Source organism: Macrotis lagotis, chromosome 4 (assembly GCF_037893015.1).
Source record: "Macrotis lagotis isolate mMagLag1 chromosome 4, bilby.v1.9.chrom.fasta, whole genome shotgun sequence".
Classification (NCBI taxonomy): domain Eukaryota; kingdom Metazoa; phylum Chordata; class Mammalia; order Peramelemorphia; family Peramelidae; genus Macrotis; species Macrotis lagotis.
Window position 1 is genome coordinate 41,037,745 of NC_133661.1, and position 16,468 is coordinate 41,054,212.

A 16,468-nucleotide genomic window follows, 5' to 3' on the forward strand; every position below is an offset into this window, starting at 1 on the left:
GGAGCAGGCAGCTCCCCAGAACCAGCTGGCTGGTGGGGGGAAGGGAAGGGGGAACCTTGCCAGCTCAAGTTACGTGTCTGCCGGCAGGACCTGAGCCCAGCCTTCCTTCGTTTAACCTAGAGTAACCTTTCCTCCAGTCTCCAGGCCTGGGAGGGAGCAGGGCAAAAGGGCTGGGTCAGCTCCAACGGCTTCTGTGGGTTCCCCACTCTTAAAGGGAGAGGCTCCAGGCAGGGAGCAGTGGCAGGAAAGGGGGTGAAGGGAGCAAGAGACAAAATCCCTCCACACAATGCATTGATTCACTTCACTTTTATTATGAACAAACACAATCTCAAGATCAGTAAATGACTTCAGAGTCAATATTAATAGAAATTATTCCAAAATTATTCTTTGCAGGTCACAGATACTACTATCCAAAAAAAAGGAAAAAATTCCCAACCCAGGAAAAGGTATCCTGCTCTTGTTTCCATAGCAACTGAGTTGCTGAGCTCTCCAGCTTCACTTCCCCCCACTACCCACCCCCTTCCCAAGATGCTCAGCCCAGCCACTCCATCTCTACCCAGAGCCAGGTTCCTAGAGGTCCATGGCATCCTGTAGGAAGCTCCCTCAACTGAAGGATCCCAAGGTGCTTTACAGACATTAGTCCCGCCTCACAACTGCCTTGTGAGGTAGGTCAGTATTATTATCCCTATTTTTAACAGACAGGGAAACTGAGGCACAGAAGAGTTAAGTGACTTGCCCAGGGGTCACACAGCAAGTCAGCGGCAGAGCTTGGAGGGGAGCCCCTCTACCTAAACCCCTATAGTAACAGTCATCCTATTTCCTTCAATTTCTTGCTCTGGCATATGTGAGCTGAACTTTTTAAAAGAGAACATTCAGGATACAAGCAAACCAAGGGGAAAATTTCTATTTTAAAATGCTGCAACCATCTTTTAATCTAAAAACAAAAAACAAAAACAAAAAAAACACCTAAATCAAATACATTCAAATTACTTTCACCCGCTATGCGGGCCCCTTATATAAGAAAACCCCCAAAGAAAAAAAAACAAAAACAAATTTTTTTTTTCTCCAAAACTAAAGCACAGAAATACAGTCTTACAAATTTGTCCATTCTCCTGCTGGGTCTGGGTCTCAGCTCTCCCACCAGCTGCTCTCTCTGGTCAGAGAGCAGCAAGGAGGGGAGTGGAGGCAGACTCACTCACCCTCAATACTGATTAGACCCCTCAGAAGGCACCCAGAGGAATATTGTTAGCCTGCACAGCTCAAGGAATCATGGGAATTCAGGTCCTGTCAGACCCGAGTCCATTTTTAATTGTTTTTAAATAGGTTCCTTTGCTTTAAGCTTTTGTCATCTTCTCCTGGTGCTGCTCCCTTCCCTGCAGGGGAGCAGATGCTTCCCTGCAGATGCTAACCAAGACTTTAGCAGGGTCAGAGTATGGGTCCCCATTGAACATGGTTAGAAGAGACAAGCTATATTCATTATACTTATTGGTGAGGTACTGTGGGATTAAAATACCCAACAGACCTCTCTTAAAGGTAGGCCCACACAGGCCGGCAGATCTACACTAAACTGGACATTTCTATTTCTTTCCTATGGGATGAACAGCTCTAGAGGCTGGGTTTCTAGATCAGCCTGTACCTTCTATCCAGGCCTGTTTATGCTCAAGGACCCAGACAGAAAGCTGCCATCTCTCATCCCTGCCCCAAGCATGGGGCTGGCATTCCCAGTAACACAGCAGTAAAGCCAAGGGAGTGCAAGGGAAGGGGGGCTGCTTTCCTATCCCCCCCTTCTGGCTAGGTGATGGGAGTCAGCTGGGCAAAGAAACTGGTAGGGTTAGGCTTTTGCACTAGCTCTGGCAGGTGAGAAGGAAGAGCTCCAATGGAAGTCTCTCCCCTAAACCAGTCAGAAGCTCTAGGCTTGGCTTGCACAGTTAACATGGAACACCCAGCATGCTGAGGATGAGAGGATAAAAATAATGATCATAAAAAAAAAAAGCCTCCTCCCTCCCCAGTGGCTGGCTCACTGGGCTGACACTAGAATTTAGTTGGGGATTAGCTGAGTTTCCATCTGACCCTGGGATGTTCCCCAGCAGGTTTGCCAGCTCTGCCTTGAGTCAGCAGGGTAGTGGGGCAGTGAGGGAAGGAAGAAGCGTTGCGGGTCAACAGAATGGGGGAGGGCTGGATCCAGTGGTGTTACTTGGCCTCCAGGCAGGTTTAGCCAAGGGAGAGTGCCTGTCCAGAGACAGGAGAGTGAAGAGGCTACAGAGACTAGGTGAAGCCAAGCCAAGGGAAGTGGAGGGTTAGCCCCCTAGACAAGTTCAAGGTTCTGAAGGGCTATGAGAGAGAAGGGGGGAAAAGATGGATGAGGTGTGTATGCTACAGAAGGGACCCCCATGGACCCAATGACAATTGGTAGCCATTTTCTACAGGGAGAGGAAGGGTCTTGGGCCTTCCTCAAGCTCTTAGATCTCTGCATCCCTGCCCCAGCCTCTTGAGTTCCTGCTCAGCAGTGAGGGGGCAGGAGTCGTCACACTCATTTTTGCCCTCAAACTCCAGAATGGAGGGATGGGGGTCAAGATGTTGAGGTTGGTTTGTTTTACATTTTCCATTGAGTTATTGTTTCCTTAACTTTCCCCCCAATCTCTCCAGGTTAAGTCAAATACATTCCGAACCAAAGACTTGCCCCTTGGTTTCTTAGGTGTGCTATATATTGCCTTGTCCCAAACTTTATGGAAACATCCCTCCAGTCAGATTTCCCAGTCACCCCCAACTTTGGGCCATTGGGACAGAGAGCAAGGCCACTTTGTTGAAGAGTGGGCTAGAAGGATGGTTGGCAGAGAACTATGTCCTTTCTCACACCCCTCTCCCCAATCATAGTAGGTGCACTACTTCCCCCCCACCCCAGCCTTGGTTTCCAGGAGGAAACAGTAGCCAAGAATGATCCTCCTCTCCATCTGGTAGGAATGAGGCTGGGCCTGAAGGAGCTGAGAAAGTAGCCTTGATTCCTCTCTAGGTCTACTACTCACCCTCAGGGGTCAGGGAGGTCCAAAGAGAAGAGAATCACTAGGGGGAAAAGGCTCTTTTCCAACAGTGATGCTATAGAGAGCAAGCCAGCCCAAGGCAGCCAGCTGCTTGCTTAGGAGATAGAGAAGGTAGGGAGAGGATAGAAGAAAAGGAAAGGTGATAAGAAAGAAAGAGAGGGGAGAAGACAAGCAAGATCATCTCAGCATTCACAAAGGCAGAGTTGTTGGCTTTCAATACATTTGCATTGTAAAGGAATACTGTATTGGAATGGGTTAAAAAAATCATCTTTAGCATCTGGTAGCATTATTCAGTAGTTAATAAAGAGAACATTAGACCTCTGCCCAGCTGGCTTGGTGGGGGGAGCGGGGAGGTGGGGAGGAAGGCCTCAGCTGCTCTTGGCTCTCCCTTCACCAGTTCTGGCACATCTGGCAAGGATGGCAGCCTTGGAGACTTTCTTTCGGTCATAGGCCAAGCCCAGGAAACACATGCAGTCGATGAAGAACGTGGTGAAGTTGATGTGCCAGCGATACTCACTGGCAGAGTAATCGTATGGGAAGGTGTGATGGTAGTTGTGGAAACCTTCACCTGTAACAGTAAGAGGCACAGAAGAGGGGGTAAGTAGATCATAGAAGGCAGTCCTGACCCCTGCCCCTTGGGCATCAAGGCTCAGGGAACCCCTCTCTAATGTGTGGACTCTGTCTTACCTACCAACTGATGGACCAACAAGCATCAGTTCTGCCTCCCGGGTGCCACTGGGGATACCAAGACAGTCTCTGCCCTCAAATAGCTTACATTCTATTAGAGAAAGGGCCAACACAACCAGGAGGCTAAGTACATACAAATACATGCAAAGTAAATACAAGATACTTTGGGGAGAAACTAGTACCTGAAAGGCCCTGAAACAAGAATGGCCATTTGATCGGAGTTCTGAAGGAAACCAGATGAAGAGAGAAGGAAAAATGACTGGAATAGGAGCTGGAGCTGAAATGCAAGAGTGTTGACAGAAGAGCCAAGTGCACCAAGACTAAAAGGTAGGTTGGAGTCAGCTTGTGAAGGACTTGAAATACTGAGCAGAAGACTATTTAATCTTGGAGGCAATAGGGAGCCATTGCGATTCCTTGAGCAAAGACATGATCTGGGCTCTAGGGGGTGGAAATCACTTTGGCAGCTAGGTGAAGGATGGAGTTTGAGAGATGAGAGACTCTGCAATGAAGGGAAGTCTATGATGACTTGAACTAGGAGACCATGGACACAAGCTCTCAGATCTGCCATTTGAGGAAGGCAGGGAGAGCAGAGTAGAGAAGTGGAGGCAATAGAAGGGCAGCAAACCTTTCTGTACTGCCAGAGGAAAGAGGAAATAGAGCTCTAGAATCCCTCTCTGTAGCTCCTGTTGGCTCAGCACGTACTGGCATGTCTTTCTGTCCTTCTCTAAACTCCAGTTCTCTGGGGAGCCAAGTTCTTCTGGATCCCAGCCAATGAGCTAAAAAACCCCACAAGCCAATTTCTTGGGGCAGTAAAGGCAGGTTTCTTCTTGGCTGAATAATAACAAATGACATTTATACAGTAAATATGGTGTTTACTTATACTATTTTTTGTTTTGCAAAGCAAATGGGATTAAGTGGCTTGCCCAAGGCCACACAGCTAGGTAATTATTAAGTGTCTGAGACAGGGTTTGAACCCAGGTACTCCTGACTCCAAGGACAGTGCTTTATCCAGACTATTGTCTCTGGTCCTTAAACCCTGAAGAGGTTAAAGTAATCTAACTACAGGCATTGCTATCCCTATTTTACAGATGAAGAAACTGAGATCCAGGAAGGTTAGAGTGACCATGAGGTCATATAGCTATTAGAATCACAGGTTCAGAGCCAGAAGGGACTTTCTGATGAGTCATTTCAGTCACATCTGACTGTGACTCCATTTGGGGTTTTCTTGGCAAAGATACTAGAGTGCCTTGCCATTTGCTTCTCCAGCTCATTGAAAGATGGAGGAAAGTGAGGCAAAAGGGTGTGAGGTAACCTGCCTAGGGCCACACAAGTGCCAGAGGGTAGATCTGAACTCAGGAAGATGGGTCTTCCCAAATCAGGACCTGGTCCCCTATCCACTATGCTACCTACTTGGTCAAGAGAAGGAAAGGACTTTTAGAGTTCTACCAAAGATAAACCTCAAAGCAGTTAAGTCACAACCCAAGTTCCCATAGTTATATATCAGAAGAGGGATCTAAACCCAGACTTTGCTCATTCCAAGTCCAACATTATCCATGAACTCTCACTGCCTCTTCTAAGAAATTCTCATTTGTATGCAGTAGAGGTAGGGGTTTTCTGGGAAGTACTAAATCCTTCCCATTGCCCAGGCCACAGCTTCCTTCTTCTGTTAGTAAGCAAGGGTGATTGACCTACATGGAAGGCCAGTGACACTCTAATAACAGTGTGCTTGTCCGGTCCCAGACTGATAAAAGTGCCCCAGGATCAGCAATGACACTATTAATAACATCTGAGGGCAGGAAGTCCTGGCTAAATGACAGAGGTCCATGGATCATGAGTTACAGTGTCTCTCTCTGACACCTGTTAATCTCCACTGTGAACCTCGTGGGAGGGAAGGGATAGCCCCAAGGCCAATGGTTGAGGCTGCTCAGAGAAACATTGGCCTCTGCACCTCTGGTGCCAGTGGATGGAGATGGAATGGCAAGAAGCAAAGTGGACCCCCAGAGTAGGATGAGTAGGGAGAGTCATCATCTCAGTGTACCTGAGCAAAGCAAGTCACCGAACAGTGTAGGATTTTTGCCACCATTGTGAAGATCACTGAAGAAAGAATAGGGACATTGGCAAGCGGCACAGATTTAAGAGTTAGAAGTCACTCTGAGAAGTTATTTCGTCTCATTTCTTCATACTGTAAGAGCTAGAGAAGTGACTTCTCATCTAAGGTGACATCTCTTCAGCCATAAGTGGCAGATCTGACCCAGATCTGTTGACTCCCAAAGCCTCTTGGGAGAAGAAGACAGGGAGGGCAAAGTACTGATAGCTAAATGAGATAGAAGGGATCTTGGAGTTCTTCATTCTCTACTAAAGTTCACTCCTCTCATATGACAAATACTAATAGAGGCCCCCAGAGATGAGGTGCTTTGGTTAGGCCTGGAGAGTAAGAAAGCTCTATGTATTAGAACAGGGAGAGGCAGCCCCATTGACTTTCTATAAGGTTAAGCCACACCCTCCAGTGGGTGAAGGATAGTCTAGGCAAAGAATAAGGAAGTGTGGAATGACAGGGAGAGGGTGGTGGGGGGTAGAGTCACACCAAGATTTAGTGTCTGGCACCAGTGACGTGGTCCCTGACCTAGAACCAAACCTGACAATAGGGATGCTGTGGAATTGAGGGATCAAGGAGGTCACCATTTTGGTAAAGGGATAATACACATTAAATAACTACAGTGACTAGAGAGACAACATTTCTATCAGTCTGTATCTACACAACACATACAACTGAAGCTTTCTGGTCAAGCTGAACAGTCAGATCCCCTCATCTTTGCTGTAGCCTTTGGAAAAGTCCTCACTCAAGCTAGGTTAGTACTTAAACCAAGATATTGAGAAAGAAAGCAAGTAACTTCATTCAGGACATCTGAACATATCCAGGCATCCACTTGAGAGATCTCCAATGAGTCCAACCCGCCATTTTGTAGACAAAAAAATAATTGAACAAAAAACCCTTGAGGTCAGGGACTGTCCCAGTAGACTAATGCAGAGCAGGAGCTTAGTTGATGTTGACTGAATCAGACTAAAGGCAGTCATGACCCAGAAATGTTAGATGGCTTATCAGTGGTCCCATAGAGCTGGGCTTCAAGCCCAGGTGACTGACTCCCAAGTCATTGGCTTTCTCATTCCATATGCCAAGGTTCTGAGTCTTGGAATTTCAAGTGAAGGAGTCTTACACTCTCAGAATAGAATCTGAACAGCAAGGGGTCAACAAACATCTGATCCAACCCCCCATACTCCTATCTTTTCATAAAGGAGACCTTATCTACAAAGGCCCAGCATGAGCAACCTCCTTTGGGAAGGAGAAACCTTATTTGTTAACAAGATGTCAAGCTAGTAAATAGGTTCAAGCCATTGGCACAACTAAGCATCTGAATTTTAAGCCTGGTCTTGCTTCCTCAACCCCCTGGAACATACCTGCAGCTCCAAGTGCCACCAGGATATTCTCTCGGGGGTTGATGCTTTTATCATAGGGCCGGCTGCCATACATATGAGCAGCGCTATTCACTAGCCAGGTGGCATTGAGTACGACGGCATACCGCAGGAAGGTGGAAACAAACAGGCTGTGAGCAAAATCCTCGCCCCAGAAGTACCAGGGGACGAATGTGGGGAAAATGAAGCACATGAGGAGGATGCCGGGCTTGTAGTATCTGTCAAGAGAAGATTCAGCAGCACATGAAGTCAAGGGTCCCAAGGCAGGAGGCTCCAACCATCAATCCTCAGCTAGATGGGACTTGCCTCCAGCCTCACATGTAGATGAGAGGGAGGGTGGGATGGGAGAGAAGAGATGAGAAGATTGAGTCACAGCCTCAGAGCTAAAAAGGACCTTAGGGATTCTCTAATTCTAATCATCCTCCTTGATTTTACAGAGGTCCAGCATCACACCACAAGTCTAGAATTCTAACCAGTAGACCTGGAGTAGAAAAATCAAAGTATTTCTTAAGTACCTACTATGTTCTACAGTCCTCCCAACAACCCTGGGAGGTGGGCGCTATCATTATCTCCATTTTACAGGTTAGGAAGTTGAGGCAGACAGGATAAGTAATTTGTTCAGGATCCCAAAGCTAGTAAATGACTGGTCACATTTGAACTCATATCTTCCAGGCCTCATTAGCTCCCCACTCACCTCCTCTGGAACATCAGCAGCTTCTCAGCTTTGAGATCAGACAAGTCAAGCAATCGGCCCTTCTCAATGACATCTGGGTGTTTGCGCACTAGCAGCCAACCCACGTGGGAGAAGAAAAATCCCCGTGAGGCATTATGGGGATCAGCATCTGTCTCAGAGAACTTATGATGTACTCTGTGGTCCCGGGCCCACTCAAAAATGTCATTCTGGGGACACAGAAGAAATGAGCAAACACAAGAAATGGAAAAGCGAGACATACAAGCATCAGCCCAACCCTCCCGATGGGTCTTCACTTTTAGTCCACAAATGAAAGGACATTTTGCAGGTTCAGATACCCCAAGAAACAAGGTTGGCTTCTTCTTCCTGGCTGGGGGGTGAGGTGCATATCCATCCAGCCAGGACAGAGAAATTGTTGAGAACTCTGCTAGCTCTCCTAACCCCAGGGGGATTAAATAAAACTAAGAAGATGTAGGGGAAAAGGTTCAGCTGGGCTAGACTACAGACACCTCCTAAAGTCTAGTCAGTTAGGCAACCAAAACGGAACCCTCATTCTAGAATCCTGGAACCTACCCTAAGCACCTGGAAAATAAGAGGGTTCGGTTCGTTCTCTCCTGGGTATGTCAGCTCCCAAGATCACAGGATACCCTACAGATTTCTGTTCTAGCCCCTCCCTAATCAAGGTGTTGACATCCTACAGCCCTGCCAGATATCCTCCAGAAATGAAGAACTGAGTTGCATCACTGAGAAGGGAAAACCTAGGGCTGTGTAGTCATAGAACCTGCATAAGGGAAAGGGACTGGATGTTTCCCCATTGAGTGTGCACTCCTCCACCCCCATGGAAAGGCAGGTACTTGAGGAATTATTTACATTCCTATAGCTTGGAGCATAGCAGTCAATTAGTGAGCATTTCTCCTTAGCTTTTGGAATGTTCTCTTTAGGGAATGTGAACTCTGACACAGCTGACCTAAAGGGGACATTTTCAGACAGGTCCAGGAGGTTAGCTGGAAGGATCCATCTTGATTATCTAGATCTAAGGGCAAACAGTTTACCTCTGGGAGACTCTTGCTCATTCATTGCCTTTGTAAAGGGACACCCAATGGATGTAGTTCAAACTGTCAAGAGATATGACCCACTGAACAAGGACAGAGTACAGTGTGACCCCAGAATGGAGTTGCTTGAAGTTAAGTTTATATAAATGTCTGATTGTGAATATATCCCAGACTTGGAAGAGACATTGAAAAGGCCTAAAATCCAAGTTCTCTAACTCTTTGAGTCATGGACTCCTTAGGTAGTCTGGTGAGGCCTATGAATCTCTTTTCAGAATACTTTAAAGCATAAAATAAAAAGCATGGGATTACCAAGGAAACCAATGACATCCAAATACACTATTTTTTATTAGAGGCAATTGAGATTAAGTGACTTGCTCGGGGTCATACATCTAGTAAATGTCTGGGTCTGGATTTGAGCATAGATCCTCCTGAGTCACCTAGCTGCACTATCAATATTGGTTAAATATAAATTCACAAGGGGGCAGCTGGGTGGCACAGTGGATAGAGCACTGGCCCTGGAGTCAGGAAGACCTGAGTTCAAATGCAGCTTCAGACACTTAATTGCCTAGCTGTGTGACCTTGGGCAAATTGCTTGACCCCATTGTCTTAAAAATAAAATTTAAAAAGAGCTCACTCAAAAAATCATATTACCATAAAAGATTCCTTTTTTCCCCCACATTAGAATGCAAGCTCCTTGAGGACAGGTGGGGACTGTTTCACTTATGTCTTGGTAGTGCCAGTGTTTCCCACAGCAAAAGGTAGGCACTTAGTAAAGGTTTTTGTTTCTCCTGAGACAATAGTTAAAATAGCACCTAGTAGGTGCTTAACTAAGTTTATTCCCTTTCCTTCCTCCTCCTAGGTCTAAAACCAGAGCTGTTTTGGGGAACCTCTAGGGTTAGAAGAAAAAAAAAACAATGCCTACCTAGGTGGCATAACCTCTACACTGCCAGCATCTGCTGGGAACCTGGGGGAGCAAGTAAATAAATGGGAACATAAGGTAAGCCAGGTTGGGTCAGATCTTGATAAGTCCTCACCTGGAATGCCATGGTGTTAGCTATTGTCAGAAAGATTCTGAGGGGTAGGCGTGCTTTGTAGGTTCTGTGACTCCAGAGACGATGAGCTCCAGCAGTGATGCCTAGGGCGCTGATCAGATAGTACCCAAATACTGTTAGCCAGGAAGAAGAGGAAGAAAATCCAACAAAGGAAAGAATGAAGGGATAGGGGAAAAGGGGGAGGAAGAGAGAGAGAGAGAGTTAGTGAACATTTCCTCTTTGTCCATTTCTTTAAGTGCACACTTCCTTCTTATAAGAGGGAGGGCCAATCTTTGGGAAAAGGTAGACCATGGCTGAGTTAGCATTCACTCTGACCCAGATCAGTTTGTAATTGGTACCTTAGGTTTCACTTCCCTGGAGTCTAAGAATCTCCCAACCTCCTCCCTAGGGCTTGAAGGAGACTCTGGAGATACTATCTCTGAGCACTGAGAGCTCTAAGAAAGCAGGTAGAGGAGAGAGGCTCCCGCTAGGGGCTCGTTTGGCCTTATATAGTCTCTGGGAGCAGACAGACAGGGCTTCTTCTTAGAGCCCCATAACCAAACTTTCTCCATCAGCCAGCCCACCCTCTTTGAAGGCACAGCTTGGGAACAGTTCAGAAATGTCAGCTTCACACGTGCGAAGCCTCCAGGACTGAGTGAGAACAGAAGTCCCAGAGTTACCAGACACATTTTTTGCCTAAGCTTGTTACTCCAGCTTCTCAGAAGACAGAGGTAGGAAGGACACAATGTTCAATCCTACAGGGGCTGAGAGAAACCAGTCAATAAAGCCATCACTAGTCACTGTGTCATTATGATGCTACAGAGACCAATGCTCAGGAAATCAATGTTCCTGTTACTCCAGAGGCAGTATGGTATTACAGACAGGGTGTCAGACTAATGAATGAGGAAGATCTGGGTTCAAATTCCACCTCCTTAGCTGGGCGACCCTAGATAATGCATGAGACCTTTTTGAGGGGAAAGCTTCTTGTCTATAGAGTCAAGAGGACCTATTTTCAAATCCCACCTTAAACAAGTCACTTAATGGTTCTGCTCTGTGAAATGAAAGGGTTGAAGTAGATCTAGGCCTCTAAGGTCCCTTCCAGCTGGAAATCAATGAGCCTTTTATCCTCATCTGTAAAATGGGGATAACAGCACCCTCCTCAAAGAGCTCTTGTGACTCAAATGAGACTAGATGAAAAGCGTTTTGTTTTTTGTTTTTTTTTTTTGCTATACAAATGCTAGCTGTTAACTTTAACCCAGTGCACCTGTTTCTTCCTCCAAGGACTTCGGGGCTTTCCTTAAAGGCACATGGAGTCTTAATGGAATCCCATAGTCCACTTCACTCCCTGTTCCTTAATATCCAAGAAGGAATCAAGCAGCCTCTAGATAACATGGAGGGGAAGACTCTCCATGGTGGGACAAATCCAAATGATTAAATTCAGACCAAAAAGCAGGCAGCAGCCCCAGCCTCCCCCTTCCAGGATAGGGTCCTCAAGCCTCACACTCTATATATACGTCAGGCCTCAGCCTATTTCTCACTTGATCTAGTATACCCTCACAAGTCCCTGGGCAGCCAGGGAAACCAAGGCACAGATCACAAGTACAGTCTTGCCCAGAATCACAGAATTAGTCAGTGGGGGAAGCTGGGAATAGAACCCAGAAGTCCCGACTCCCACACTCGGGCTCCTTTTTCTTAGAACACCCACAGAGTCTGTCAAAGGAAGAATAAAACCCAAAGGGAAGGCTATTAGATTGTCTGGGGAGAAGATCTCAGCATAGGGGTGGGGAGGGCACAACTTTCATTGAGTCAGCACTGAGTACTGCCAGCTCAACCCAAAGCAGCCTTAGTCAGGCAGAGAGAATGAGGTACAAATGGGCAGGAAAGAGGTCTTAAAACTTTTCTGTGAGGCTACCTACTTTTCCAGCTTCCAAACCCACCAGAGTAAAGGTGCTCAGGACCCCAGACTCTTCCCAATCCTTATGGTCAGTTCAAATGGGAGGAATTTAAAGTGCTTGGATTGCCTCTCTTCCACCCCCTGAAGAGGTCTCTAGCTTTCCCTCTTGGGGCAGAATAGGGCACAGCGGGCCCTGGAACAGTCCCAGTAAACCAAGGCAATCCTTTCTACACCAGGCCATAATCTTTCTCCCCTCTGCCCCTCCAACAATAAATCTCCCATAAGCTCCAGGCTGGCAAGAAGGCTCTTAGGAACCCATTTCACCTTCCCCTCTTTCTGTGTAGAATTGTTTTCTGGTCTACTTCTCCCCTTGGAGACCCTTGTCCTGTCTGTCTTCCCATTGTAGGGGCCAGAGCATCATTGGGGGGCCCCTCCTCCATGTAAGAGCTCTTCCAAGTCAGTTACCTGTCTGAGCCTGGCCTGCCTGCCTACCTCTCCCGGGCTTGGGCTTCACACCCCATTCCTGGGAACCAAGAAACACAGCCTCCTTTGAGTCTACAGATGAGACAGGATTATATTACTGTCCCCATTCTCCAACTCGAGAAAAAAGGCCCTGGAGAGAGAGTGAGCTCAGGTTAGCCCTTCCATGGGTTCCCAGCTCTCAGGAAGCCTGAGGAGCCAGAGCCACCCAAGGGGAGCAGTTATCCAGTGCCTCTGCTGGACCCTTATAGACCATGAAAGAGAAACCAGATTTGCTAAGAACCGATGTTTTCCAAGTGTTCTAAAGTTTGCAGAGCCAGTCTTACAGCACTATGAGATCCACTTTCTACGTTTGGCCCATTTTACAGATGAGAATGGGTGAGGTTCAGAGAGCTGAAGATGTTTACTTGTACTCATACAGCTAGGAGGCAGAATTGGAACAGGAACCCTGCTGATTTTTTAATCCACTTTATCTGCTATCCCTGCTTCCACAGGTGGCTTCTTTAAATCTCCTTGGCTCAACTTCTCACTTTATAGTATAGGCCCCCCACTTTTTTCAAGACCTACGAGAATAGGTCTAGCTCAACTCCCTTCCAATCTAAATGGAGGAAGGCTAGAAGCTTGTATTTGCTTCTGCCCTTCCCATGCCAGTCAGTAGCCTCAGAATGGGAGGGAGTGGGCCACCTCTGTGAGTGGCATATATGTGAGGCCCTGGAACCGGCACACACAGATGGAAGGCCCTGAAAAACCCCATGAGAGATGGCGAGGAGCTGCGATGCTTCTCCTAAAGCAGCCCTTTGTTACTTAGCTGGCACAAGGCCTGGGGTCTGCTCCCTGCTCCTCTTGGCTCCCTGGTTCTGTTCAGGCCTGGCTTTGCCTTGGCCCTTCTTCTGGGGCAGCTAACTCCCAGGGGGTCAGGGACAGGAGTGGGAGATGGAAAGAACAGGGAGACATTGAAGCAGGCAAGATGGAAGTCTTTGGGAAGAAAGGTTCATGAAGTCTGCTGCTTTTTAATAAAAGGCCCCTTCTGCGCCACTAATTATATAGACCCAGGCACACCCAGCTACCACAGTCATGTAACATGGCTATGGCAATCTTCTTTGGGTTTCTCTCCCCACTACTGGTGGGGGTGGGGAGCTAAAGGAGGGGTTCCTTTCCTGGCAGAAAAGAAAGATTCCTGCTGCTCCCTTGGTGGGGGCCAGGGTCCCCCTGTTACCTACCATGTGGCTCCTCCAAGTTAGGTTACCATCTCAGGGCTCCCTTCCCCCCACCCCCCAGCAGAGATTGGGGGGGGAGGCCCACTCCTCTACCTACAAAGGAGATCTGCCCCTTGGACCAGCCTGAGCCTCCCTCTACCTTTGCGACCAAGAGGTGAGGGGTCAAGCAACTTACCCCATATCAGGGTGTAGATGTGAGAGGAAGGCAACAGGACCAGCCCATACAGAGCTCCCAAGTGAAGCAGGCCCATCAGGATGATGTTCCTCCAGACATATACGAACTTGGGTTTGGGGCCTTCCTTCTCTCGGTATGTGGGATCAAACATATCATCCCGCATCTCATAGTTGATTCCCTCTTCGTCCTTCTGGATAAGGGTTTTGGAAGCTCCTCTGGGGGCTCCATTCTGCAGGGCCCTGGAAGGGGCCGTGATGGTGGTTGTGGTGGTCATGGTGTAGGAGGGAATCTGGGGGGTAGAGAAAAGAGCAACACTACAATGAACCATAGGGGAGGCTGGACTGCATTCAGAATCAGGGGCCCTGGGTTGGAATCTAGACCCGGCTGAAGTTCTTTCCCCTTTCTGGATCTCATCTGTGAATGGAGGGGGATAGACAAAGTAGCTCTGAGGTCCTCTTAAGGTCCAGCTTTCTGATCCTAGGGGCTTGATAACCTCTGCCACACATCAGAGAACCAGCTCCACTGGCTCCCAGAAGATAGTTCTTTTGCCTCAGTTTCCCTAAGGCAATTATTTGAACAGAGAGAGAGAGAGAGAGAGAGAGAGAGAGAGAGAGAGAGAGAGATGGCATTAAATGCTCCTGAATCTACCCTAAAACTAGGGGGTTTCTTGATGGATAGGGATCAAAGAGAAGGTTTAAAAATTAAAGAAATAGGGGCGGCTAGGTTGTGGATAGAGCACTGGCCCTGGAGTCTGGGGGACCTGAGTTCAAGTGTGGCCTCAGACACTTCATAATTGCCTAACTGTGTGGCCCTGGGCAAGCCACTTCACCCCACTGCCTTGCAAAAACCTAAAAAATAAAGAAATGGAGGATTTAGTGGGAGAAGGAAGGGATCTGCAAGCCCAAAGGGACTGGGGAAGGGAGAGCTTTGAGAGTTCTCAAAAGAACCTTAAAACTAGGGGTTCTGAGTGGGCAGAGCCCAAATAGAGGTTTCCTGGAGAAATGGAGGGATCTGAAAGCCCAAAGGGGCTGGAGAGCGGAGAGCTTGGAGAGAGATGGCAGCAAATTCCTCCCCCAAAGTCCCCCCAAATCAGGGTCCTTGGCGGTGCTCGGCTCAGGAGGCTAACGGCCTGGGGGGGCGCGGGGTCTTCTTCCAGAGTGGGGATGTGGCGGGGCTGGGGTGGAGGAGGGGAGGGGCCGGCCTCCCGGCAGCGGCGGGGGGTGGGCGGCCACGATGGCCCCTCTCCCCGCAGCCCCCAGCCCGGGCCGCCCGGGGCGCCCGCTCACCTCCTCCTGGAGCAAGTGGGCCGGCATCGGGGCTGCGGGGTCCGGCCTGCGGGGTCCGGGTCTGCGGGGTCTCTTCGGGACTGCGGGGTCCGGGTCTGCGGGGTCCGGGGCTGCGGGGTCTCTTCGGGACTGCGGGGTCCGGGGCTGCGGGGTCCGGGGCTGCGGGGTCCGGGGCTGCGGGGTCCGGGCCTGCGTCCCCGGGCGCTGGGAGCCGCTGCTGCTGGGCTCGGGCTCGGGCTGCCCGCTCTGCTCCGGCGCGAGGCTTTAAAGGCGCCGCGGCCGCCGGGCACCGTGTCCCGGGCCCTTCACGCCCCTTTTATCCGCTGCCAAGTCGGAGCAGAGTGCGGAGCAGGGGCGGCTGGCGGCGCTGCCCGGCGCGCGGGGCGCGGGGGGCGGGCGAGGGGAGGGAGCGCCGGGGCCGGGCCGGGCCGGGATGCTGCCGCCGCCGCCGCCGCCGGGGAAATGCTAATGATGCCTCGCTGCGCCCCGGCGCGCCATTGGCCGAGGGGGATTTGGTGCCACCTCGTCCTGCCCTCGCCATTGGCTGCGCGCGATCTGCTGTTCCCTCGGCCGCGAGCGAGCGGCTGGGCCCCGACCCCTCGCCCGCCGGCCGCCCCCCGCCCCGAGTCCCTCCCCCAGCCTGGGGGCCCTCGCACCTCTCCAGACCTGTCCCTGGGGGGGGTCGGCGGGGGGAGGGGAAGGCCTGGGGAGAGGCAGGGGGCCGCGATGCGGGGCGCCCCCAAACTTCAGAGCGGGGCCCCCCGGCGGACCCCCATTCAGCCCCCCTTCCGTTCTCGCTCCCGGCCCCGGCGCCCCCCGGCTGGGGGTCCCGTGCCGGTTCGGCCTCACCCACGGCGGCGTCTACACGCGCCTCCCAGACCTGTGGCAGCCCGGGATGCGCGGCAGCGCCCAGACCCTGCGGGTTCGAGGCCGCATCCCACGGCCCCCCGGACGCGGAGCCCCCCGAGAGCGGGGCCAGGCGCGGGCCGCGCGGAGCAAGTGCCCCTCACACATACTTCCAGGGCAAGGCACGGCATTAGGCCGCCGACAGTTTTCTTCGGGCTGCCGTGCCCCGGATTCTTTGGGCCGCTGGGGTGTGACCCCAAATTCTTTTGTTTGTGTTCAGGGTTCAGTTAAAACACAGCCCTAGTGCAAAAAACCGCAGAGTGACTCGTCCCAGGAGAAAGGACCCCCCAGTAGGAGAAGGGCCCCCAGGAGAAGGATCCCCAGTAGGAGAAGGGCCCCCCAGGAGAAGGGATCCCCAGCAGGAGAAGGGCCCCCCAGTAGGAGAAGGGCTACCATGTGCAAACCAACCCCTTTGGCCCGTTTCAGCGGCCTGCCCCTGCCTTGAGGGCTGTGCTGTTGACTTGCCCAATGGGGATGACCCAAGACATTTTGCCCTGTGGATGCGGGGCAGCCCCCCCACGTGTCTAGGCATCGGGGCCA

At 50.1% G+C, this 16,468-nt stretch overlaps 1 protein-coding gene across 1 annotated transcript; it reads right to left on the reverse strand.

Annotated features, from left to right (window-relative positions):
* Positions 1-291: 291 nt before the first annotated feature.
* Positions 292-15,380, reverse strand: SCD (stearoyl-CoA desaturase). The gene is made up of 6 exons (XM_074232611.1): positions 15,023-15,380; positions 13,737-14,025; positions 9,974-10,104; positions 7,891-8,096; positions 7,182-7,414; positions 292-3,606 (listed from the first exon to the last, which is right to left on the reverse strand). The coding sequence occupies exons 1-6, from the start codon at positions 15,047-15,049 to the stop codon at positions 3,407-3,409; spliced, it is 1,086 nt and encodes a 361-aa protein (XP_074088712.1). The 5' UTR covers positions 15,050-15,380; the 3' UTR covers positions 292-3,406.
* Between the last annotated feature and the right edge of the window lie 1,088 nt (positions 15,381-16,468).

Bases quoted from the DNA above. Each gene is read 5' to 3' on its own strand.
- SCD (XM_074232611.1), bottom strand. From the start codon at position 15,049: ATGCCGGCCCACTTGCTCCAGGAGGAG. The intron at 14,026-15,022 runs GTGAGCGGGCGC...TCTACCCCCCAG, and splicing joins CCCACTTGCTCCAGGAGGAG to ATTCCCTCCTACACCATGAC. The intron at 3,607-7,181 runs GTATGTTCCAGG...TTACTGTTACAG, and splicing joins GGTGGCACTTGGAGCTGCAG to GTGAAGGTTTCCACAACTAC.